The sequence below is a fragment of the Capsella rubella genome, unplaced genomic scaffold (genome assembly GCF_000375325.1).
Source record: "Capsella rubella cultivar Monte Gargano unplaced genomic scaffold, Caprub1_0 scaffold_6, whole genome shotgun sequence".
In the NCBI taxonomy this organism is placed as follows: Eukaryota; Viridiplantae; Streptophyta; class Magnoliopsida; order Brassicales; family Brassicaceae; genus Capsella; species Capsella rubella.
The window spans coordinates 6,263,963-6,286,219 of NW_006238918.1; the positions used below are offsets into that span (position 1 = coordinate 6,263,963).

The 22,257-nt window shown below is 38.5% G+C and overlaps 6 protein-coding genes across 7 annotated transcripts; 4 read left to right on the forward strand and 2 right to left on the reverse strand.

Moving 5' to 3' along the window:
- Positions 1–1,513: 1,513 nt before the first annotated feature.
- LOC17884233 (classical arabinogalactan protein 25) lies at positions 1,514–2,158 on the reverse strand. Its single transcript, XM_006286339.2, has one exon. The coding sequence runs from the start codon at positions 2,028–2,030 to the stop codon at positions 1,662–1,664; it is 369 nt and encodes a 122-aa protein (XP_006286401.1). The 5' UTR covers positions 2,031–2,158; the 3' UTR covers positions 1,514–1,661.
- A 960-nt stretch (positions 2,159–3,118) lies between these two features.
- On the reverse strand, positions 3,119–9,055 carry LOC17881638 (serine/threonine-protein kinase RUNKEL). Its single transcript, XM_006286839.2, has 11 exons — positions 8,877–9,055; positions 8,696–8,785; positions 8,364–8,416; positions 8,202–8,277; positions 8,063–8,124; positions 7,891–7,969; positions 7,745–7,801; positions 6,005–7,618; positions 4,973–5,842; positions 3,392–4,531; positions 3,119–3,307 (listed from the first exon to the last, which is right to left on the reverse strand). The coding sequence occupies exons 1-10, from the start codon at positions 8,922–8,924 to the stop codon at positions 3,398–3,400; spliced, it is 4,083 nt and encodes a 1,360-aa protein (XP_006286901.1). The 5' UTR covers positions 8,925–9,055; the 3' UTR covers positions 3,119–3,307; positions 3,392–3,397.
- Positions 9,056–9,404: 349 nt separating this feature from the next.
- On the forward strand, positions 9,405–11,836 carry LOC17881929. Its single transcript, XM_023781108.1, has 3 exons — positions 9,405–9,438; positions 9,557–9,575; positions 9,843–11,836. The coding sequence occupies exon 3, from the start codon at positions 9,901–9,903 to the stop codon at positions 11,650–11,652; it is 1,752 nt and encodes a 583-aa protein (XP_023636876.1). The 5' UTR covers positions 9,405–9,438; positions 9,557–9,575; positions 9,843–9,900; the 3' UTR covers positions 11,653–11,836.
- A 260-nt stretch (positions 11,837–12,096) lies between these two features.
- On the forward strand, positions 12,097–15,792 carry LOC17883410. 2 transcript variants are annotated; one of them, XM_023779985.1, is made up of 3 exons: positions 12,097–12,179; positions 12,400–13,577; positions 13,659–15,792. In XM_023779985.1, exons 2-3 carry the CDS (start codon positions 12,465–12,467, stop codon positions 15,612–15,614), a joined length of 3,069 nt encoding a protein of 1,022 aa, XP_023635753.1. In that variant the 5' UTR covers positions 12,097–12,179; positions 12,400–12,464; the 3' UTR covers positions 15,615–15,792. The 2 variants fall into 2 exon arrangements, with proteins under 2 accessions (XP_023635753.1, XP_006290128.2); XM_006290066.2 differs by having other exon boundaries at positions 12,400–15,792.
- A 599-nt stretch (positions 15,793–16,391) lies between these two features.
- LOC17882636 lies at positions 16,392–18,815 on the forward strand. Its single transcript, XM_006289581.2, has 2 exons — positions 16,392–16,455; positions 16,870–18,815. Exon 2 carries the CDS (start codon positions 16,964–16,966, stop codon positions 18,626–18,628), a length of 1,665 nt encoding a protein of 554 aa, XP_006289643.1. The 5' UTR covers positions 16,392–16,455; positions 16,870–16,963; the 3' UTR covers positions 18,629–18,815.
- A 1,077-nt stretch (positions 18,816–19,892) lies between these two features.
- Positions 19,893–22,174, forward strand: LOC17881302. Its single transcript, XM_006289072.2, has 2 exons — positions 19,893–19,978; positions 20,247–22,174. Exon 2 carries the CDS (start codon positions 20,297–20,299, stop codon positions 21,878–21,880), a length of 1,584 nt encoding a protein of 527 aa, XP_006289134.2. The 5' UTR covers positions 19,893–19,978; positions 20,247–20,296; the 3' UTR covers positions 21,881–22,174.
- The last annotated feature ends 83 nt before the right edge of the window (positions 22,175–22,257 follow it).

Here is a 22,257-nt window from a genome sequence, read left to right on the forward strand (position 1 = left end):
TAAAACCGCTTTAATTTATGGGTTTTTAGAACAGGCCTGAGTTTTACACACAAAGAAAAAGAAAAAAAGAACAGGCCTGCGCATGGGCCTCCTGGGTGAAGGGTTGATATGTGGCCAGCATCAGATATTTGTTGCCTTGTTGAGTACAATGCTGAGTTAAAAAAAGGTAAAACCTAGGAGTTACGTGAACTGGACTTCGTTTATAGCTTGGTTAGTTATCGGTTAAGTGTGTTTGTTGCAACAACAACAAGAAACTCAGTGTGTGTGTGTGTTTGTCTAAGCCGTATTCATGTAGCGATGTTTCCCATGCAACACTTTGTTAATTCTTTCATTTTGATGATTGATTATGCATGTTGAAATTAACTGAAAACATGAATTCATAACATGTTTCAACAACATCCTGTGTGTTATATAATAAGATATATATATATATATATATATATATATATACAGATTCAAAATGATAAAATGTGTTTGTTTTTTTAAGAGATCTGTTTTAAATAAAGAATTATAAAGTTTTATCGAGTATGGGTTTCATCCTTTGATATATATATTGATATAGAGCTTCATGTTGCTCCCACTAAGGACAAACTAAAGTGGGCACCAACACAACATTGTAGTGATTATACAATCTGTCACGCACAATCCTTAAATTATAAAGTCATATATATACATATACATATATCGAATTAATAGTATAGTGTGATTTGACAACAAACTATTACGAAAATTTAAAAGTAACTAAAAGTATGAGACAAGATAAAGGAAACTTTATGCTTTGGCATCGTCAGGACTCGGGAGCTACTCACATAGTCACATGCATACTCTTAAGTCCCATTTAGCAATTTGGAATGAGGAAAATGAAAGTTTTTTTTTCAAGTCTTTACCAATTATCATCAAGCTACATATCCCATATTTTATTTATTTCATGTGAATCGTATAAAGTAGTATGCATATCTTCATATAAGTAGTATGTAACAAAAGAGATGATTCTCATTTTTTTTTCTTAAAAGAAGTTACTATATGAACAACATCATATTTTCTTTTAATTAATATAGTTTATGCATACTCATCAAATCGTCGTTAGGTATTCAAATCCGTAAAGCATCGATTTTAAAACATGATTTTAAACTTTTTCAAAAGGTCCTTTATCATAGAAAAGCAAACAGAGCGCAGAAACAGACAAATGAAGTTCACCTAAACATAATAAGATTCTCCTACTTTAACACAAATTATTTAATTTTATATAGGTCAATGTTAATAGTTCATAACAATCATAAAAATGCATGTAAAATAAAAAAACAACCATGATTTTGATATGAAAATTTTGTCCATCAACTGGTTGATTTCACAAAACACGTTAACACATTGTGAAGTTGGGATCAAATAATATATGTTATCGTTGTTATAAATACATGCAAATGATTATATAAATAGAAATGATTAACATCGACCCACATTGACAAAGAGGGTCAAATAAAAAGAAATAAGCAAAATAATATGCCAATATGGATGGTCTAACACCATATTGTTATGAGCTTAATGACGAAGAATTAACAATATTTGAAATTATTGGAGAATGATATACATTTGGACAAACACGTGGAAACCAAAACGTTCGTTAATGTATATATAAAAGTGAAGTGAACTCTATAGTAGTGTTACGACGCCACTAAGGCGGAGGAAAGGATAACGGTGAGGAGTAAAAAAACTCCAAGGGGAGGATGAGACGACTGAGAAGCAGGAGAAGAAACCGGCGGAGAAGCGAAGGGAGCAAAGGCCAAAGGGTCAGGGAAGGAGCCGTCATCAGTGTGGGGATCAGGAGGGCTTGGTGAAGAGGGGATAGTGCCGCCGCCGTCGTCAGAAGGAAGAGAGTCACCGGGGGAAGGGAGGAGAGGGGCAATCTCCGGAGAAAGCTGTTGGAAGGGAGAGATGGTCGGAGAAGATGGCAAAAAATTAGAAGAGAGACAAGGAGAGGAGAGTGAGATGAAGATTATGATGAGAAGTGTTTTGAGAAATGAGAAAGCCATTTTTTTCTTTTTTTTTTGGTTTAAATGATGAAGAAAAATCAAAGTTGAGTGTGTCTTTTTTTTTTTGGTTTTGGGTTGGATGTGTCTTTCTCGATCTACTGATCGGAGTGCAATTTGAGTTGTAATGATGATGTCTCTCTCTCTATATAAAAGAAGCTTTTACTCTTTGTTTTTTAAAATAATAATAATTATTTTTTTTGGGAGGAAAAGACTAATGAGAAGAAGACCTTGTTTGCAAACATATCAATTTTCAATTTCCAATCAGCTACTTTTATTTTTTTGTTCACAACTTCAATACACATCTGTTTTTTTTTTTCATAGTAATGAATTATATAGAATGCAGTTTTGTTTTGGTTGCTCTGTGTCACTGTGTATGTGATAGTCAATAGTAGAATACTTTCTATTTCCTTTTTTTTTGTTTTGCTTCTAGATTCCCAATATTTTTTTTTTTGAACAAAGATTCCCAATATTTTTGTTTATAAATTAACTAACTTACATACAATGAACATAGCTATTACTTTACATACAGAATGATCTATAGAGAATACATAGTATACTGGATTCTTCTTACAGTTACACAAAAGGAATTGTAAAGTTCCATAGTGGTGCAGTTTAAATTGTCTAAAGAGCATTTCTGCATTTGAGTTGGAAACTCAATAATATTGGAGTTGGTTCAGTTCAGTGGCAAGGGAAGTGGTTTCTTTTCGTTAACCACATGTCGAGATTTTCATGGTTCATGTATTTGGTTTTGGAAGATATAATTGAAGACTTGAGAGTTTTCTTTTTGAAAAAAAGCTAAGGGCTTTCCACAAGGATTGATTGTGATTCCTTTTTAGTTTTTTAGTTTTTTAGTTTTTTTTTATATAAAAAAAAGAACACAGACATCATGATATTATAATTGAACTATTTTTTGCTATCAACACAGAAAAGTCGTACTCTAATAATTAAAGCAACAGCATCTAAGAATACGACCCTCCTAGGATTTACTCAACGCAACTTCTCTCTTTCTTTTTAAGATCAGCATGTATGTTTTTTCATCTTTTGTAATTACCAGACTAGTAGTCTAATCTGAATTAACCATGCACTAGTTTCGAGAATTCAGAGTTGCTTATATTAATCTGAACTAGTTTGTAGTGGTACAAAAATTGTAAATGAGAAAAATATACATTACAACGAGACTAACAGATCTTGTTTCTCAATGTCACATGGTTTTTGAGTTTGTTTACCTCGGTACATCATACTGAACATCTACAGCTCAACGTTATTGTCGTTAATCCCTGGTTTAACAACACCAGATTCAGAGCATGTAGAAAGACTTACCAATGATTTAAAACAAAAATTAACTATCATTTAACTGTTACCTTTGTTTAACGAGGCAATCTTTGCAACTCCATGGCCACGAGGGAAGCGACGCTATTAAGACCAGCCACATCTGAGTTCTTCATCTCAGAGACTATGGCGTTGATCTTAGTGACATCGTGTCCTGATATCGACAAAATCATCGCCTGCGATAGATATTGCTTGCAAGCGTATCCCAAACAATGCAAGATCCTTTTCAGAATCAACGAGTGTCGCTCCGTGCCCTTCTTCCTGTGCCACGAGTCAAGAATCGGTGTGATCTTAGGAAGATTGGTTAAAAATCCAGTTGTGGCTTCTCTCGAAGCCGCTTTAAGTAGCAACACAACACATTCAGAGGCAACATCTGCAACTTCGATGCTTGAGTCATCATCTAAAGCCGCTAAGTGCAAGAATAGGCCAATGTTGCTGCCGAAATCAGCAATATCTCTTATACATTCCTGTGGATCGACCTCGAATGTAAAAGATGTCTCTGATAAAAGTGTTGGCTCTTTCGTGTAGTTGGAGCTGAGACCTTTCTTGTTCCCAAGTGACCGTAGCAGAAAAGCTCTGCAGAGACTTAAAGTGGGTTCAAGAAAATCTTCCATGTCTTTAGCATTCACGAATTCCAACAGATTTCCTATTCTCCTCACTACTTTGAGCTGAGAGAGCAGTTTAGTTTCCATCTCTGGGGCTGAGGCTAGGGCAAGACAGAGCTTGACGTTGTTCACATTCGCGCTTGATAAGTCTCCAAGAAGAAACTCAAAGCATTGTAAAACTGTATTATGATGCAATAAGTTGGAGATTTTGATGTAGTCAAACTCAACGAGCATGACGAGGAGCTTTTGTGCATAAGCTGGGATTGGATCTTCGTCTTGGATCAATGCAGGGTAGAGAGGGAGGAAATGAGAGTTGGATACTGACTTCAAATCCTCAGATGTTTGTTTCTCGATTTCAGTGCACTCGGTTAAGAGAATTGTCATTGAATCAAACCAGATCTTCAAACAGAGAAACCGAGCATCGCCGTCTTTGTTCCCATTGTAGATTCCAGCCAGAGACGGGAGAATCTCACGGATAATAATCTCAGCATTTTGTGTAACCAGAGGAGCATCTTCTGCTATGCATTCTAGAACTTGAAGAAGGGTTATACGGAAGTCATCTCTTCCCTGCAAATTGTTACCAACTCGTGAGGATTATTTTATGATCAACTAATGAATATAGCTTTTAGCATCTTAAACCATCTGACAGTGAAAAGAAGAGATGAGTATCTATAAAGCATTTAGCAACTTAAACAATCTATATATTAGAAAAAAGAGGAGATAAGTATCTACAAACTTTACAGCATTTTAAACATACAGTATATCTATAGTGAACAGAGGAAAGAAAGTAATTTAGTTGGAAGTTTCCGGAATTAGCTGTATGAAAATCTTATTCCCATCATATGAGTAGCACTACTAACCATATAATAATCCCATCATAATGAAGGCAAGGAATTCAAACGCTGACGAGCAATTGACCAATCACATTAGTGTTAAATTTAATAACAGAGCATTTCGTTTGAGCTAAAAGAGTTATCTAAAAGGGATGGCAAAGCTACAAATACTGACCTGAAATGATGCTTCCACAAGTTTTGTAAGATTTGCCAACTGCCTTAGGACTTGTGAAGTTACCATCTTGTTCTTAAACGAAGAGCTTCCGAGAAGATGAAGAACCACAGGGAACAAGTGTGCATTGGTCTTTAAAGGAGCTCGACTGTTAAGGGGAGAGACCGGTCCATGGCGTCTTCCTGTCATCAGTTGTTGGATATCACTGGTTATTGTATCCAGCAACCCCGGTATGATGGAGGCGATTACATTCACAAATGCCTCAAGACATTGTTGCACATAAATGTCTTTTTCTTTAGCTAATCTGTCCACCACAGGGAGAAATCTGGCATTGCAGAAGAAATTTGTCAGCCAACGCCTACTGTTTTTGCAGAGAAATGCAACAAAGAGAAGAGCTTTTCCCCTCAGAACTTCTGTTCCTTGCTCTATGATGGAGAGTAAACTAGGAAAAAGATTTTTCTCCTCTGTCAATGTCACGAGATGCCTTCCAAAGCTTGTGAATGTATGACTTCCAATCATAGCCATGTTCAGAAGATTTAAGCAGACTTGCTGTTCTCTTGCGCTGCCTTTGACAAAAGATGAAGCTATTTCCTTCAATGAAAGCTTTTCCACGACCGTCTGGATGCAAGGAGGGTTAAAGCGAGCAAGACGGACTAAACATGATCCAGCAGTCTGCCTCATGCTTTCCTGTTTCCCAGTTGCCCTGTAGATATAGCAGAGGTTACTAATTAAATCTTGGCTGGAGAAACGAGTAGCCCAATAAGCTCCTTGACTGCAGATGTTTTCTATCGTCCTTAACGCATAGAGCTGCGTCAGGTCATCTTCTCCTTTTCGTAAGACAGATGACACAAGAGAAATCAAGGCATTTGAAACCTGGTTCAAGAAAATAAAAATCTGTTTAGCTATGAAAAATGGTAACATAGAGTCATAGACCATTTAAATTTGGTAATGGACTTTTGGTCCATTAGAAATACACCGGAAACATTGAAAGACAAATGATCCACCATATAAGAGTAATAATTCAGAGATGCTGACCTGCCAACCCGACGCAGACCGGATTTCTTTTGAAGGGGATTCTGTTGGTTTGAAATCCTTATGCTCATTTTGAGTTGAGATATAGAATAGCAATTCACCTAGAGCTGCCATAGAGAATCTTCTAACTTTTTCATGCTTGTCTCTGAGGCCATTAGTAAGAGAGTCTAAAATACCAGAATTTGCCAAGTCATCTTCGATTGAAGTAGAATGCCGAATTAACAAACCAATTAGTGAAGCAATTTGTACACGAAACGCTGGGGTCTTGGATAATCTCAGAACTTTAACAAGAACAAGCATTATTGGCCCATTAGTCAGGATGTTGGCTGCATCCGCATTGCTACTCAGTTTTTCGAGGTATCTGATCAAATTCTGTTTTTCTGACAGGCCAGAACTGCTCCCACTTAGAACTGTTATGATCTTATGGTTAAGCGGTTCTAATTCTTGCTTTCCCATCTTACCAAAATCAGAAGGCTGTGGTGTTTCGAATGAGAGAGAAGGCACAGCTTCTTTGTCAGATTTTCTGCTGGGCATAACAGGCCTAACAGAAAGATCAGATAAATGCCAAAGGACGTCAGTGAGGCTAGTAGGTGTTTTAGATGAGTCATGATTAACAGCAACCCCAGAAACTTCTCTTCCCCGGTGAGTTTTAAGTAGAGGACTAGCACTAGGTGGCGCAGCTGACACGTCCATTGGCTCTGACTGCTCTTCATGGCAATCTCTTGCTTCAACTGAGGTTGGTATTTCATCTTGCACATTACTGCTTATAACTCCTTGTCTTCTGTGACTCTCATTTTGGCTCATAACTCTTTCATCTTGTGCACACAAGGCGTTCTCGGTTCGTTCTGATTCATCAGGTCCCTCATCGTCATTGTTTTCATCAAAATCAAGTTCCATATCAGTGTTCTCAATCTTCACTTCAGCACAATTCTCGTTACTATTAGGTAAGGGTCTCCTATAGTTTTCCTTCTCATTTTCCTTTTGGAGATTTGCCTTTGCTATCCTTGACAATCTTAAAATATTCACCTGTCTGTTAGCACCAGGACGACCTCCAAGCTTTTCCTCATTTATTTTACTAGGAAGCTTTGTTTGAGCTTTAGAACCACCAGGTGTTCCCTTTAGCGGCGTCTCATGGCCTTTTGAACCTTGATTGGAGTTCTCATTTTGCTTTGTACCCCCTTTTGGATCCTTTTCCCGATACTTTGGAGGGGTCTTATTTGGTCTGTCTCCGTTACGCTCGGAAAGGCATGGCTTGGTGTATATGCCAATCATATCATTAAAAGCAGGCTGAGTAGGCAACTGAATCAAATTTATCTTACTTTTCCAAAAGGCATGACCACAGAGGTCTGCCCATTGTATTCTTTGAGCTGGGTCTTTGATAAGAAGAGACTCAATGAGATTGACAAATGAACGGCTTGCATTTCCAGGGAGTGGAGGAGTTGGATCTGAATGAATAGATTTCACAAGCTGGGTAAACTCTCTTGCCACAAAAGGAGGCCTTCCTGTGTAACATTCATATAGCACACAGCCAAGTGCCCATAAATCAGATGCAAAAGAATGGATCCCCCCATCTTCATATAGTTCTGGAGCCATATAATATGGAGTACCACGTTTTCCCTGATGCAAATGATTTCACAAGAGATATAAGTATCAATGACATGCAGTTTCCGGTGACATTTAAGATCATAGATTCACTATTACTGTAAAGCTTATATAGAAAAAAAGACGGACAAAATTGTTTACCGTGGAAGGAGATTTAGAAATATCATCTAGCTTCCTTGACAATCCAAAATCACATAGCTGCAAGACAGTGATATGAGATCAGTAAAACGAAATAAACTATCATCACAAACTAGACACCTGCATAGAAAACACAGCAACAGACGTACCTTAATATGTCCGTTTTCATCGAGTAAGATGTTTGATGGTTTCAGATCACAATATATAATTCCCTTGGAATGTAAATATCTGAGAAATTCAGGCAAAAAATGTCCATGAGAGAAAACATTATTCAGATGCACCTAGAATTCGTGGCAAAATGGTTTTAAAAAATGATCTTACAGCAGGGCTATGACAAGATCATAGGCAAGACCATAGATTGATTCTTCCGGCAGTTTACAGTCCTGCAGAACAAGTGACTCTCAGATAACCTGTGGCCATATATATATAATCAACAATATAGCCAAATTACAAGCGGTACCTGCTGCAATAACGTCCTGAGATCACCCCCAACGCAATATTCCAGAACTAACCACATGTGAGCAGAAGTTTCATACCTGAGACATTAAAAAGACGATAATTAGAAGCAAATAAAAATATAGAGATTCAGATAATTGTTTATATATTAGTTAGTAAGTTTTACCAAGCATAGAACTTGAGTACATTTGGATGATTCAGCGAATGGAGGATCCTGACCTGAAAAGGAAGTGAATAAGTACCAAATTTATCCTTACCCAAATAACTTACAAAAATCAGAGATCAGGAAAAATCAATCGGACTTTTCCAATTCGCAAACATTATACAGAAATAGAAACTTAAGAGCATCGATTTGACAAATCTAGAGTGAATCCGTCACAATCCCAGAGCTAAACTCCTTCAAATCAAGCAAATTAAGCACAAAGTAGAAAAAACTTAGGTAATCCAAGCTTAAATCGCTAATTCGGCAAGGGAAGAGACAGATCTCCTGATTATTACCTCTTGCAGAACCTTGTTCTTCCGCGACTTATCGACACTCTTACAGGCAAAATACTCGATCGTCTTCTTCTTCCTTCCTTTATACACAGTCTGCGAACCGATTTGAACAAAAAGTTACTAAACGAAACACTTCGACGAACAAAAAATCTCGGGTAAAATGCTAAAGCAGATTCTAAATTACCGAGCATTTGCCATGTCCAATGGCTTCGTAGATGTGATACTGATTCATCGTCGGAGCTTCACCTCACCTGAGATCCGATTCGGAAATCTCAAAGCTCTAAAGAGAATCGCCGTTGCTGAACGGATTTGGGAAGAGAGAGAAACAGAGGGGGGAAAATGGTAGAGAGCTAATGGAGATGGACAATTCAAAATTCAAACCCTAAGGAAGAAGACCGGACAAATTTAGGATAATTATTATATTTTTGAAAAAAGAATTTGAAAAAATGGGAAGCTATAGCGTATGAAATTAAAAATGATTAGCTGGGCTTCTTGGGCCTATGTGATCGTTTAGCCCATTTATCCTCTTCTGGGCGAAACACTTTCCCGCCAAAATTAGTAAGCAATAGAGCTTTTTACCGCCGTGTAAAGGGAAGAGGGTAAATTTGGCAGAGTAAAGTGAAAAAGAGTTTTCGATTTGAGTTCGTTCTCTCTCTCTCTCTCTCTCTCTCTCTCTCTCTCTCCTGTAGAGACGACGTAACCTTCACCGGACCACAATTCTCTCCGACGTCGGCTTCTTAAACAGAGTAAGCTCCCTGCTTGGCTTTGTTCCCTTTATTTTTTGTTTACCCGACTAAACTCGCTGTATCTGTCTTACTGTTTGACAATATGGGTACTCTTCTCTCTATCATGATACATATCTAGGGATTTGGAGGGGTTTTAGGTATTTTTTTTAACTTCTTTTTATTCAAACGTGTTTCTAACTATGATTAAAAATGGGGTTTTTAAAAAGGATTCTTTGTTGCTCCATCCGATTTTGGAAAATTTCGTCTAGGATTTTTGAAAGTTTTCCCTCTTTTTTATTTTATCTTCGTTGATGTTTGAACATATGAGCGAGGAATTAATGCTTAGAGCAGTTAGTCTTGTGCAACTTATTTTGAAGTTTCCTTGGTTTTGACTGCTTTATTTGTTCGTTGTTGTTGATGAAAAGGACTGACCCTGATCGAGTTGACATCATATTGGAGGAGCCACTTAAGGGTAAAACTGTGATGGAAAAGTCTGTTCCTCAGACATTCTCTTCTGCCGCAAACACTGGTGAGAAGAGAAAGAGGGAAGGATTGGTGAGAAGAGAAGGAGAAAGTCGAAACAGCAGCGATCATGAAGACGTTATTATAGTTGGTGACACTACAGCTATAAAAGATCTTGGTTTTGGTGGAGGAGAGCAGTCTCAGAGGTCTGTGTTTAGCAAGCGACAGGCTTTTGATCTACAAAGCAACATGGATGGTAACAGGTCTTTGGAGAAGGAAGAAGCAGGAGAAGAACCTGAACGAGCAAAACAGGTTTTAAGTTTTAATGACTTTGATAAGCTGAGGGAAGAAAGCAATTTTACAGTTGGTCAGATCTGGGCTCTTTATGATACAGTGGATGGGATGCCTAGATTGTATGCTCAGATCAGAAAAGTTTCGGTTCCTGGTTTTGATGTTAGTGTCACATGGCTTGAGCCTGATCCATATGATGAGGAACCAATACAGAGGTATGAAAAAGACTTGCCTGTTTCTGTTGGTAGGTTTAAACTTGGGAAATATGAGACTATAAAAGATCACACAAGGTTCTCTCACGTGGTTCATTGCAATGAAGGAAATGGCGCAGGTAATTTCAATGTATACCCAAGAAAAGGAGAGACATGGGCTTTCTTTAAGGGTCAGTGCAAGACTCCTTACAACTACCGGGACATAAACTGGTTAGCTGATCCCAGTTCTTCCAATAAATATCAGTATGCATTTGCCGAAATTGTGTCAGAGTCTACTGACCTAAGTGAACCATCTACTGGATTCCTTCATAAAGCAAAAGGCTTTTTAAGCTTGTTCTGTCGCTTTACCAAGGACATTGTTCCGACTTACATTTGTCGTCACTATGAATATCAATTCTCTCACTGTGTTCCATCATTTAAGACGACTGGAAAAGAAGCAGAAGGTGTGCCTCAAGGTGCTTATGAGCTGGATCCCGCTGCTTTACCAGCAAATATCAAAGAGATAGACGTCCCTTTGCATCTACTACCAGAGCCTACAGACTCAACCTCCGAGAATAGTACACATTCGCAAAGCGTGCACTTTGCTAGTAAGGGAAGGACATTTCAAACTGGCCAAATCTGGTCATTTTGCAGTGGTGAGGATAACTTGCCCCGGTACTATGGCAAGATTCAGAAAATCACATTTATCCAGGCATTTGAGCAGGATCCGGTAGTTAAATTGCATGTTGGTCGGCTGAAAGCTATTTCAATCAAAGGCAACCTCCAGTGGATTGACAAGAGCATGCCCATCGGCTGTGGGAACTTCCGAGCAACAAAATCTCTCGAAATATTCACCGATCTTGATGTATTTTCACGTCAGATAAGTCCAGACTCATCCGGGGATGGAAATAATTACAGTATCATGCCAAAGAGTGGTGATATCTGGGCTATCTACAGAAACTGGAGTACTGACATTGAGGTCTCTGATCTTCAATCCCAGACTTATGATCTTGTTGAAGTTCTTGATGACAAAGATGAATACAAGGTTTTGCTGTTGGCACCTGATGGTGGCTTTAAGTTAGCTGACCGTGCAGGTTCTAGTTCAGTATATTTGGCTGCTACAGAACACTGGATTGATGGCGTCGATGTGAGATTCACAATCCTGAAATCCGAACTGCTCAGATTCTCGCATCAAGTTCCTACTTTGAAAGTAACAAAAGAGATACATGGAGCTATGCAAGAGGTGTATGAACCTAATATCGAGACACTGCCTGTTAATTTGATTTTATGACTCAGGAGCTGAAACAACACAGTGGGATCGAAAGATTAATCTTTTGTTTACTTTTTGCGTTTTTTTGGTCCAAAGGGTTTTAGATTATGATGCAAAATCCACTAAGAGTTCTTCATGGTTTACTATTCCCTTGATCCATTGTAAGTTCTCCATATATGAAATAGCTGTATTTGCAGTTTGGTCAGAAGCTTCTCTACTTGCAAATCAGAAGACCACAAACTATATCATGATATTAAAAAAGAAGTATTTAGTATATATATATATATATATATATGTATATTATATACATTAATTAAGTTGGTCACTGTTTTGCAATCAGATAATAATATCTTAATACAGATTAGTTTCCCGCGTATTGCTAATGTTGCCGCTAAAAACATATTATTTTTTTAATTTTCTTTAGTTACATTTGCCTCACGTGTTGATCTCAGGAGCACGACGAATCGTCTTTTCCCTTTTCCGGCAAGAGGGTCTCCGCCACCACTTACGACTGCGATTTGCTTTTGTTGCTGCTGTTACGTGAACCGGTACGTGACTTGAATCTAATGCATTGTTTTTGTTAATCTAATCCAAGGGTATATGCTTACTCCCAGTATTTCCCTTACTGTGATATTTTGGATTTCTCAATGTAAAGTAAAGACGCTTGCTTTAAGGTTCTTATTACTTTTGTTTTTGATTTAAATTGCTTTCAAAGAATACTCACAAACTCGCCAGATCCTTATTTATATGAACTCTATTCTATTGCAGGAATCAATTGGAGGAAGTCCTCTTCTTGAGGGTTGTTTATTCACTCTGGTTTTAAATTTTTTTAGATGATGGATATTGCCATTGACGAGCTTCAGATAAAGAAAGATGCTTCAGAGAGTTTGACTACAGCTGAATCCCAAGCTCCTTGCAGTGACCGTCCCATGTTTTGGACTATATGTCCATTTTGTGCTGTTAGGTACAGATCCCACAGAAGCCTTCTCAACAAACCGAGCCGGTGTCAATCTTGCTACATCAAATTCATTGGGGAGGAAGTCCCTGTTATAGGCGCTACACCGGAGATTAAACCAAGTCAAAACCATGTTGCTAGGCCTAGGAGCAATTTGGTTGCATTGAAACCCAAGAAACAGCCTCAGCCGCAGAAACCTCAGTCCCCAGATCCTTCCAGTGGCATTCCAAAGTTTTGGACCATGTGCCCGTTCTGTACCGTCAGGTACAGATTACATAGGCGGGACTTTCTCAACAAGCCGACTAGTTGTCAGTCTTGCAAGATGAAGTTCACTGCGATTGAATCCCCTGTTCAAGGCCATCCACCAGGGAAAATATCAAGTCAGAAAACTCTGCCTACTATGGAGAAAACTAGGTTGAGTCAAAACCATGTTAGTACGAGCAATTTGGCTAAATCAACACCCACGAACCAGCTTCAGCCTCTAAAAGCTCAACCTCAAACAGTTCCATTCAGATCTCGTCCAAGCTTTTGGACCATGTGTCCTTTCTGTGAGCACAAGTTTATTTTTCTGAGAAAATATATCAACAAATGGCTCAATTGTCTGATATGCAAGAAGAAGTTCAATGCGGTTGAAGGGAATTTCTCCTTGCTCCAACCAAAAACAGTCCCAAGTAAGAATCCAGGTACACATTTCTCTGGAAAGGAAAGTTTCCAAGGTTTGAGCTGTGTTGAGAAGGTTGGTGAGAAGAGAAAGAGGGATGAGTATGGTGAAAGTTGCAATACTGAAAATCGCAGCAAGTCTGAAAAGGTTATTGTCAAATTAAGTGAAGATGGGAGTAGAAGAGTGTCGGATGATATTGGAAATGCAGGAGAGGAGTCAGGAAGCGGAAAGGAACACTATGAGGTTCATATTTGCAAAGAAACATTGCCAAATACCATTAAAAGAAATTCTCAGGTGCGACCTGCAATGAGGATCTCTCAGAATCTCAAGGTAGATAATAACTCTGGATTTTTGGATACAAGTTCAGAAGTTGCAGTACAACTAACGACTTCTGAATGTGCTGGTCCAAAGTGTAACAACATTAGGAGTGATTTGCTTGCGTCGACATCCAAGAAGCAGCAAGAAAAAGCTCATGCTTTCTCCTTGCAACAAAAGAATAAAGTCCCAAGTAAGAATCCAGCCACACATGTCTCTGGAAAGGAAAGTTCTCCATGTTTGAGCTGTGCTATGATAGTTGGTGAGAAGAGAAAGACGAACGAGTGTTGTGAAAATTGCACTACGGAAAATCAAAACAAATCTGAAGATGTTATTGGCAGGGATGTGGACAACAATAGAAGAGTATTCAATGATAATGGGAATGTAAGAAGGCGAGAAGAGCCGGGATCGGGGAAGCAGCTCCATGAAGTTGTTCGTTCTGAAGAAACATTCCCAAATGTCATTACCACGGATCATAAGTTGAATAAAACCCAAGATGCTGCAGGGAACTCCGGGGATCTTGAGGTAAATGAAAAGTCTAGTTTATGTGATTCAGGTTCAGAAGGTGCAGTACAACTAGAGACTTCTGAATTCGCTGGTGTAAAGTTTAACGACTTTGATAAGCTGAGGGCTGAAGTAAGCTTTGCGGTTGGTCAGACCTGGGCTCTTTATAGTAAAGCAGATGGAATGCCTAGACTGTATGCTGATATCAGAAAAGTTTCAGCTCCTTCTTTTGGGCTTAGGATCACATACCTAGAGCCAGATCCGGAAGATGAGAAAGAGATACAATGGTTTGAAGAAGACTTGCCTGTTTCTGTTGGTAAGGTCAGGTTTGGGAAAAGTCAGAACACAAAAGATCGTTCCATATTTTCTCATGTAACCCGCTACACATGCAAATACGATGAAGAAAGTGACTATGGTCGTTTAAGTATCTCCCCAAGAAAAGGTGAGACTTGGGCTCTATTTAAGAACTGGGACATAAACTGGTCTTCTGAGCCAGATTCTCACCGCAAATTTGAGTATGAGTTTGTCGAGATTTTGTCAGATTACACTGAGGGAGCTGGTGTATCTGTTGCATTCTTGCATAAAGCAAAAGGCTTTGTAAGTGTGTTCTTTCGAATGGGAACTGGGGGTGCAGACATATCTCAGATTCTACCTCACAGTTTATATCGGTTCTCCCACAGGATACCTTCCTTCAAACTAACTGGAATGGAAGGACAAGTTATACCAAAAGATGCTTATGAGCTGGACCAAGCTGCATTACCAAATACTATAGAAGAGAAAATTGTCCCTTCTCATCTATTAGCGGAGCCTAAGTCTAAACCTGAAAAACCTGAAGCTCTCAACTTTCCTATGAAGGGAAAGGTTTTTCAAACAGGTCAGATTTGGTCATTTTACAGCAGTTTCGATAACTTGCACCCATCTTACTGTAGGATTCAGAGGATCACTTTAACTCAGGCATTCGAGCAGGAAGCAGAATTTAAACTATCTGTAAGTCGGTTAAAGGCTAATCCTTTCCCGGGGAATGTCATTCCGTGGGAGGACAAGAGAATGCCTGTTGGTTGTGGAACTTTCTCGGTGAGGAAATGTTTCGAAATACTCACTCCAGAAGATATTTTACATCAGATAAAGCCTGACACCTCCATGGATGGAAATGAATATACTATTCTTCCCAAGATTGGGGATGTTTGGGCCATATACAGATGCTGGACTTGTGACAAGGAGTTCAAGGACATGGGTTCATGCGACTATGACATTGTTGAAGTTCTTGATGACACCTTGGACTATAAGGTTTTAGCGGTGGAGCCTGTGCTGTTTTCTAATGAAGAGGAAGATAAAACATTCTTCAAAGCAGCTGAGAGTAGGCATTCTGATTGCAACGATAAGAATGGGTCAGAAGCGATATTAACAGTCCCCAAATCAGAAATGCTTAGATTCTCACATCAGATTCCTGCTTCCCGGGTAATCAAGGAGATTGACGGGGATTTGAAAGAGCTTTTTGAAGTTAATTATAGAGCATTACCCAAAAACTCGAGGTTTCAAGACCATTGAGCAAAGGGGAAGTGAGGGAAGGATTACTTTTTGTTAAGCTTTTGGTGCTCAGTTTGTCAAAAGGTTTGTTCTTTGTATTAAGATCTAGGAACTGGTACTTGTATAGAATTTCTCCCTGGTTTAAAGCATTTGCTTCTGATATTGGTTCGAAATATATGGAAAATCATGTATTCTGACTTTTGAGAAGGTGAGAAAATAGATGCCTCTCATACTTTGTTTTTGGTCAAAACTCAAAAGCGTAACCAGTGGTTTTCAGAATGAGAAAATGTACTGAACATTCTCAATGTTTATATTTCTCATCTGATCCGTTAGCAGCATGAGAGGGTTTAAAACTATCTTGCATGTATATGCGTTTGAACTTTGAAAGTAAGTAATCTCAAAGAGCATATAATGGCGCCCTTGCATGATTTCAACCGTTCACTGCTTCACATCAAATTCAAAATTGAATTAAACTGCCAAAAAGCTTCACACTCACACACAGGCAGGTCATCGTCGGATCATGTAAGAGAGTGTAACATCTCGGTAAAATAACATGTACAAAATTCACTAGTGAAATCGATGTTATACTCAATGTTTTAACAATTTATTCAAGTCATTTCTTTTGTGCTACATATGTTTCTCAAAAATATATGGAAATCATTTTTTTTTTTCTGTGTCGACATGGAAATCATTTTTTTAATATAAAAAATTTGATAAATAGAGAATAGGGCTAAATCGTTTCCCCGCCAAAAGATTTTAGTCTCGGGGAAAAAGTAGGATATCTACACGACGGTGCTACTGCTTCCGTACTCAAATCCACTTCTCAATTTTCCGGCTGTAGCCTTCGCCGCTGACGACTGAGGTCTGTTTTGGTTGACTAAACTGATCGAATCGAATTGTTGATTGTATCTGTATGTTCTGTATCTCTATGTCGCATCCTAAGCCTAGGGTTATTGCTCAATTTAGTATTTAGGTGTTCTCACATTTTCCCCGATCGTGGCTCGTGAGATTCGAGTTATATGATCTACAAAAAAGGCTTAATTGACGAGGGTTCTTATCACTTTTGTCTTTCAGAGCATTTGACGATTTATCCCCTTTTTATAACCTTGATCTGTGTCACTGTGTGATTTTTGAATTATATGCTTGTCCAATACTTAAGCTATTCATCTTTATTCAAACATAGATTTACGTCTCTCTCTCTCTCTCTCTCTCTATGTGTATTATCTTACCATTGTTAAAGTATCAGAGGTTCATATATAATTTCTATCTTCTGCAGGTAAGTTGTCTACTCGAATGCTTATTGTCCCTTTGTTTGATGATTGAGACCATTTCGAAGAGCTACTAAGAAGGAAACTGTTTCAAAGACTTTGATGAAAGGAACATTTTCTTCGGCTTGTGCTGTGAGTGTTGGTGAGAAGAGAAAGAGAAGTGAATATGGTGAAACTTGCAATAGTGCTTTACCTAACAGTAGCAGCGGGTCAAATGATAATGGAGATACAGGCGAGGGAGAAGTGAACTTTGCAGTTGTTGGTCCACAGTTTAACAACTTTGATAAGCTGAGGGACGAAGTGAACTTTGTAGTTGGTCAGACCTGGGCTCTTTATGATACAGCAGATGGGATGCCTAGATTGTATGCTCAGATCAGAAAAGTTTCAGCTCCTTCGTTCAGGCTTAGGATCACATATCTTGAGCCAGATCCAGATGATGAGAAAGAGATACTATGGTTTGAAGAAGGCTTGCCGGTTTCTGTTGGTAAGTTCAGGCTTGGACAAAGTCAGAACACGAAAGATCGTTTCAAATTCTCTCATCTTATCCACTGCAATGAAGGAAGCAACTCTGCTCATTTCACTGTTTTTCCAAGACAAGGCGAAACTTGGGCGCTTTACAAGAACTGGGACATTAAGTGGTCGTCAGAGCCAGATTCTCACAGCAGCTATGAGTATGAATTTGCCGAGGTTTTGTCAGATTATGATGATGGAGCTGGTGTCTCTGTTGCATTCTTGCATAAAGCAAAAGGCTTTGCGAGTGTATTCTTTCGAATGGAAACAGGTGATGCAGACATATCTCAGATTCTACCTCACAGTTTATATCGTTTCTCCCACAGGATTCCTTCCTTCAAACTAACTGGAATGGAAGGAAAAGTTATACCAAAAGATGCTTACGAGCTGGACCAAGCTGCATTACCTGATACTATAGCAGAGAAAATTGTCCCTTCTCATCTATTAGTAGAGGCCAGCGCTTCAAACTGTGAGAGTGATAGAAAGATTAAACCTCAAACTATCTATTTTGCGAGGAAGGGGAAGGTTTTTCAAACTGGCCAGATTTGGTCATTTTGCGGTGATTATCCGGAGTTTCCTCTGTACTACGGTAGGATTCAGAAGATCACTTTTACTCAGGTACTGAAGCAGAAGGCAGTATATAAACTACACATAAGTCGGCTAAAGGCTACTAGTTCCCCTGAAGATGTGATCCAATATGAAGACAAGAAAATGCCTGTTGGTTGTGGAACTTTCTACGCGAGAAAAGCTCTTGAAATAATCAGTCCAGATGATGTTTCACAACTGATAGTGCCTCAAATCTCTGTGGATGGAAATGAATATACCATTCTGCCCAAGATTGGAGAAGTTTGGGTCATATACAGATTCTGGAGTCAATACAGGGAATTAGACAAGGTTGGTTTATGCAGCTATGACATTGTTGAAGTTCTTGATGACACCTTGGATTATAAGGTCCAACTGCTGGAGCGCCAGCACGGCCCTGTTGAATATGAAGACATAGATGAAGATGAAGATGAAGATAAAAAGAGGCTCTTACGTTTACTCAAAAGGAAAAAGAAGTTCTTTCAGGAAGTTAAGGAGTATCAGTATAACGAAATTGATGGGTCAGAACCAATATTTACGATCACGAAGTCGGAAAGGCTCAAATTCTCTCATAAGGTTCCTGCTTCCCGTGTTAAGAAGGAGGTATACGGAGAGATTAAAGACCTTATATTAGTTGATTCAGTAGCATTGCCTGATAACATTTGCTCTCCGTAGTTAATACCAGTGAGCAACTAAAGCGAGGGAGGCCAATGATTCCTTTTTTTTTTTTTTTTTGGTTAGCTTTTCCTGATTACATGAGGTTTCCACATCATTTGGTACATTTTCGGGGTTTGTTTTTTTGGTTAAGCATCTTTAACATTCTTCTGTATGATGTAAGAATGTTTTTATATATGGATATGAAGCAGCAGTTTAGGCCTTAGTGTAATGTTATGTAGTACAGTTGGTTGCATCTAGAGCTGTCAATCGGTCCGTCCACCGCCCATTGGACGTGTCCATACGGACAGATTTATTTGTTGGCTTTTTCTGAACGGGCCAAAATGGACACGGATCTAAACTGTGTCCACGTCCAATAAAGACCATGTCCAGATGTACATGCGCATGGACATCCTACTTTTATTCTTATTATTTTTCTTCTTAAAATCTGAATTGAAAGATGAATTTTTATATTCTATATTTTATACTATTACTTTTTATTGAGACTTTAATTATGATTATCTAAAGATTAACATATTAAGTTATCCAAAAATTTTTATTTTCTATATTATTACTTTTAATTTTCTATACTATACTATTACTTTTCATAACAATTAATACAAATAAATATCCAAAAATCAAACTTAGTAGTCATAACAATTAATACAAATAAATATCCAAAAATCAAACTTAGTAGTCATACATAACATAAAACATAAAAATTAATATACATAAACATAAGCATAACTAAATGATGATGATGATTCCGATGCACGCTTAAGCATGAACAATGTTCGCTTCCTCCTCAACAAAGTCATACTCATCACCTACAACATTCAAATTAGTGTAGTTAGATTTATCACCTACAAAGCTACAGATTCAATATGCAAATAAAACATATAATTTTTACCTATTTCTTGAAAACCCCCAAATAAAATATGCAACTTGCATCGACGCCCAAGAATCACAAGAAATAGCTCAAGCTCTCTCCTTGCAGCTACAGAATACAGACCAAGAGGAGAGCTCACGGTTTTGGCAATTGTGTGTTTTGTTTCTTTAACACAGAAACGCAAATACTCTTCACCAAATTAAAAACAAAATAATCTATTTATACTTAATTTTATAATTTATCTTTGTCTGATCAAGTTGAAAATAGAGAATATGGTTAAATAATTTTCCCGCCAATAGAGAATAGGGCTAAATTAATTTCCCGGCAAACAAAATTGATCCAATTCTCGGGGAAAGTGTGATATTTTTCTTTTTACTCCTAAATCCCACTGGCCTATTTGAACGCCTCTCCCTTTCCCGGCAAAGCCCTCCGCCGCTGTCGACGATTGTGGTTTGCTTTGGTTGCGAAATCTGAGCGATTCGGTTAGTTGATTGTTAATTTATGTATCTCTATATGTCGCATTAAAATCTAAGGTTTAGGTGTTCTCGTTATTTCCCAGGGTTTCAGAAATACAGAAATACAAAGAGGGTTAGTTTAGGCGTTTATTTCTCATGGTTTTAGATGCTTCACACTTTCGGCACTTCGTGTTTTTCAAAGTTTAGCCCTTTTTGAACTTTTATCTTATGCAGGAACCCTAGATGAGGTAGTTGTCTTCTCTCGATTGCTAATTGTTTCTTTGTTCGATGATAGATTCAAATTCAAACGAGCTTCTTGGAAGGAAAGCTGTTTCAGAGACTTTGATGAAAGTGGCTTCTTCTGACGATGACACAGCGTTTTCTTCAGCTTGTGCTGTTGTGAGTGTTGGTGAGAAGAGAAAAATGAACGAATATGGTGGAAGTAGTAATAGTTTAACCCGAGGTGTTGGACATAACAATAGAAGGGTGTCAAATGATGATGGATATACTGAAAGGAGAGAAGAGTCGGTACAAGCACAACCAAAGATTTCTGAATCTGTTGGTCCAAAGTTTAATGACTTTAGTAAGCTGAGGGAAGAAGCTACCTTTGCGGTTGGCCAGACTTGGGCTCTTTATGATACAGCAGATGGGATGCCTAGACTGTATGCTCAGATCAAAAAAGTTTCAGTTCCTTCGTTCGGGCTTAGGATCACATATCTTGAGCCAGATCCAGATGATGAGAACGAGATACTATGGTTTGAAGAAGGCTTGCCTGTTTCTGTTGGTAAGTTCAGGCTTGGACAAAATCAGAACACAAAAGATCGTTCCAGATTCTCTCATGTAATCCATTGCGATGAAGGAAACAACTCCGCTCATTTCACTGTTTTCCCAAGAAAAGGCGAAACTTGGGCGCTTTACAAGAACTGGGACATTAACTGGTCTTCAGAGCCGGATTCTCACCGCAGCTATGACTATGACTTTGTTGAGATTTTGTCAGATTACACTGATGGAGCTGGTGTATCTGTTGCATTCTTGCATAAAGCAAAAGGGTTTTCAAGTGTGTTCTTTCCGATGGGAACAGATGATTCGAACATATCTCAAGTTCTACCTCACAGTTTATATCGGTTCTCCCACAGGGTTTCTTCCTTCAAACTGAGAGGGAGTGAAGGAAAAGGCATGCCAAAAGACGCTTACGAGCTGGACCAAGCTGCATTTCCTGAATTGATGGAAGAGAAAGTTATCCCTTTTCATCTATTAGCAGAGCTTACCGCTTTAAAGTCTAAACCGGAAGCTCTCTGCTTTCCTATTGAGGGAACAGTTTATAAAACTGGGCAGATTTGGTCTTATTATAGGCGTTACGAAAGATTCCCTTGGTACTACGGTAGAATTGAAAAAATCACTTTAACTCAAGCATTCGAGCAGCAAGCAGTATGTACACTACGCATGAGTCCGTTAAAGGCCACACATTTCCCTGAGGATGTCGTCCAATGGGATGACAAGAGAATGCCTGTTGGTTGTGGAACTTTCTTAGCGATGAAAGGTATCCAAATACTTACTCCTAATGATGTTTCGCAGCAGATATTGCCTGAAATTTCCATGGATGGAAAGGAATATACCATTCTTCCCAAGGTTGGCGATCTTTGGGCCATATACAAATGGTGGACTCCTCACTATGAGTTTAATTTCATGGAGAAATACTATGACTATGATATTGTGGAAGTTCTTGATGACACCTTGGACTATAAGGTTTTAGAGTTGGAGCCTGTGTCGCTCTTTAATGAAGGTTCCAAAACAACATTTTGCAGAGCAACCGAGACTAGGCATCGTGATACTGATGGGGAAGAAGATGGATCAGAAGTCATATTTACAATCCCAAAGTCGAAAAGGCTCACATTCTCGCATCAGATTCCTGCTTGCCTAGTACTGTAACTAAGTTGATCGACGGAGATTTGAAAGAGCTTTTTGAAGTTGATTCTAGAGCTGTTTGTTCAATGACCCTGTCTTCAGACATTAGACGTGAGCGTTTGAATGAGCGAAGGAAGCAAGGGAAGAGTAGGGACTAGGGAAGTATTACTTTTTGTTAGCTTTTGGTGCATTTTGTCAAAATGTTTGTTCTTTGGTTTAAAGACCTGAAACTTACTTAAGACTTTCTTACTGATGAAAGATGTAATCAAAGTTTTCAAAAGAAAAAGAAAAAACATAATCAAAGTTCCAATTTTGTTACCGATACCGTTATAGAAAAACAAAAAACAAAAAACGTGATTGATAAGTATTTTTTTGTGCTAGATGTGAATTAGTATTGTAAC

Bases quoted from the DNA above. Each gene is read 5' to 3' on its own strand.
- LOC17881929 (XM_023781108.1), top strand. From the start codon at position 9,901: ATGGAAAAGTCTGTTCCTCAGACATTCTCTTCTGCCGCAAACACTGGT.
- LOC17883410 (XM_006290066.2), top strand. From the start codon at position 12,465: ATGATGGATATTGCCATTGACGAGCTTCAGATAAAGAAAGATGCTTCA.
- LOC17882636 (XM_006289581.2), top strand. From the start codon at position 16,964: ATGAAAGGAACATTTTCTTCGGCTTGTGCTGTGAGTGTTGGTGAGAAG.
- LOC17881638 (XM_006286839.2), bottom strand. From the start codon at position 8,924: ATGAATCAGTATCACATCTACGAAGCCATTGGACATGGCAAATGCTCG. The intron at 8,786-8,876 runs GTAATTTAGAAT...ATCGGTTCGCAG, and splicing joins TTGGACATGGCAAATGCTCG to ACTGTGTATAAAGGAAGGAA. The intron at 8,125-8,201 runs GTACCGCTTGTA...CTTGTTCTGCAG, and splicing joins TCAGGACGTTATTGCAGCAG to GACTGTAAACTGCCGGAAGA.
- LOC17881302 (XM_006289072.2), top strand. From the start codon at position 20,297: ATGAAAGTGGCTTCTTCTGACGATGACACAGCGTTTTCTTCAGCTTGT.
- LOC17884233 (XM_006286339.2), bottom strand. From the start codon at position 2,030: ATGGCTTTCTCATTTCTCAAAACACTTCTCATCATAATCTTCATCTCA.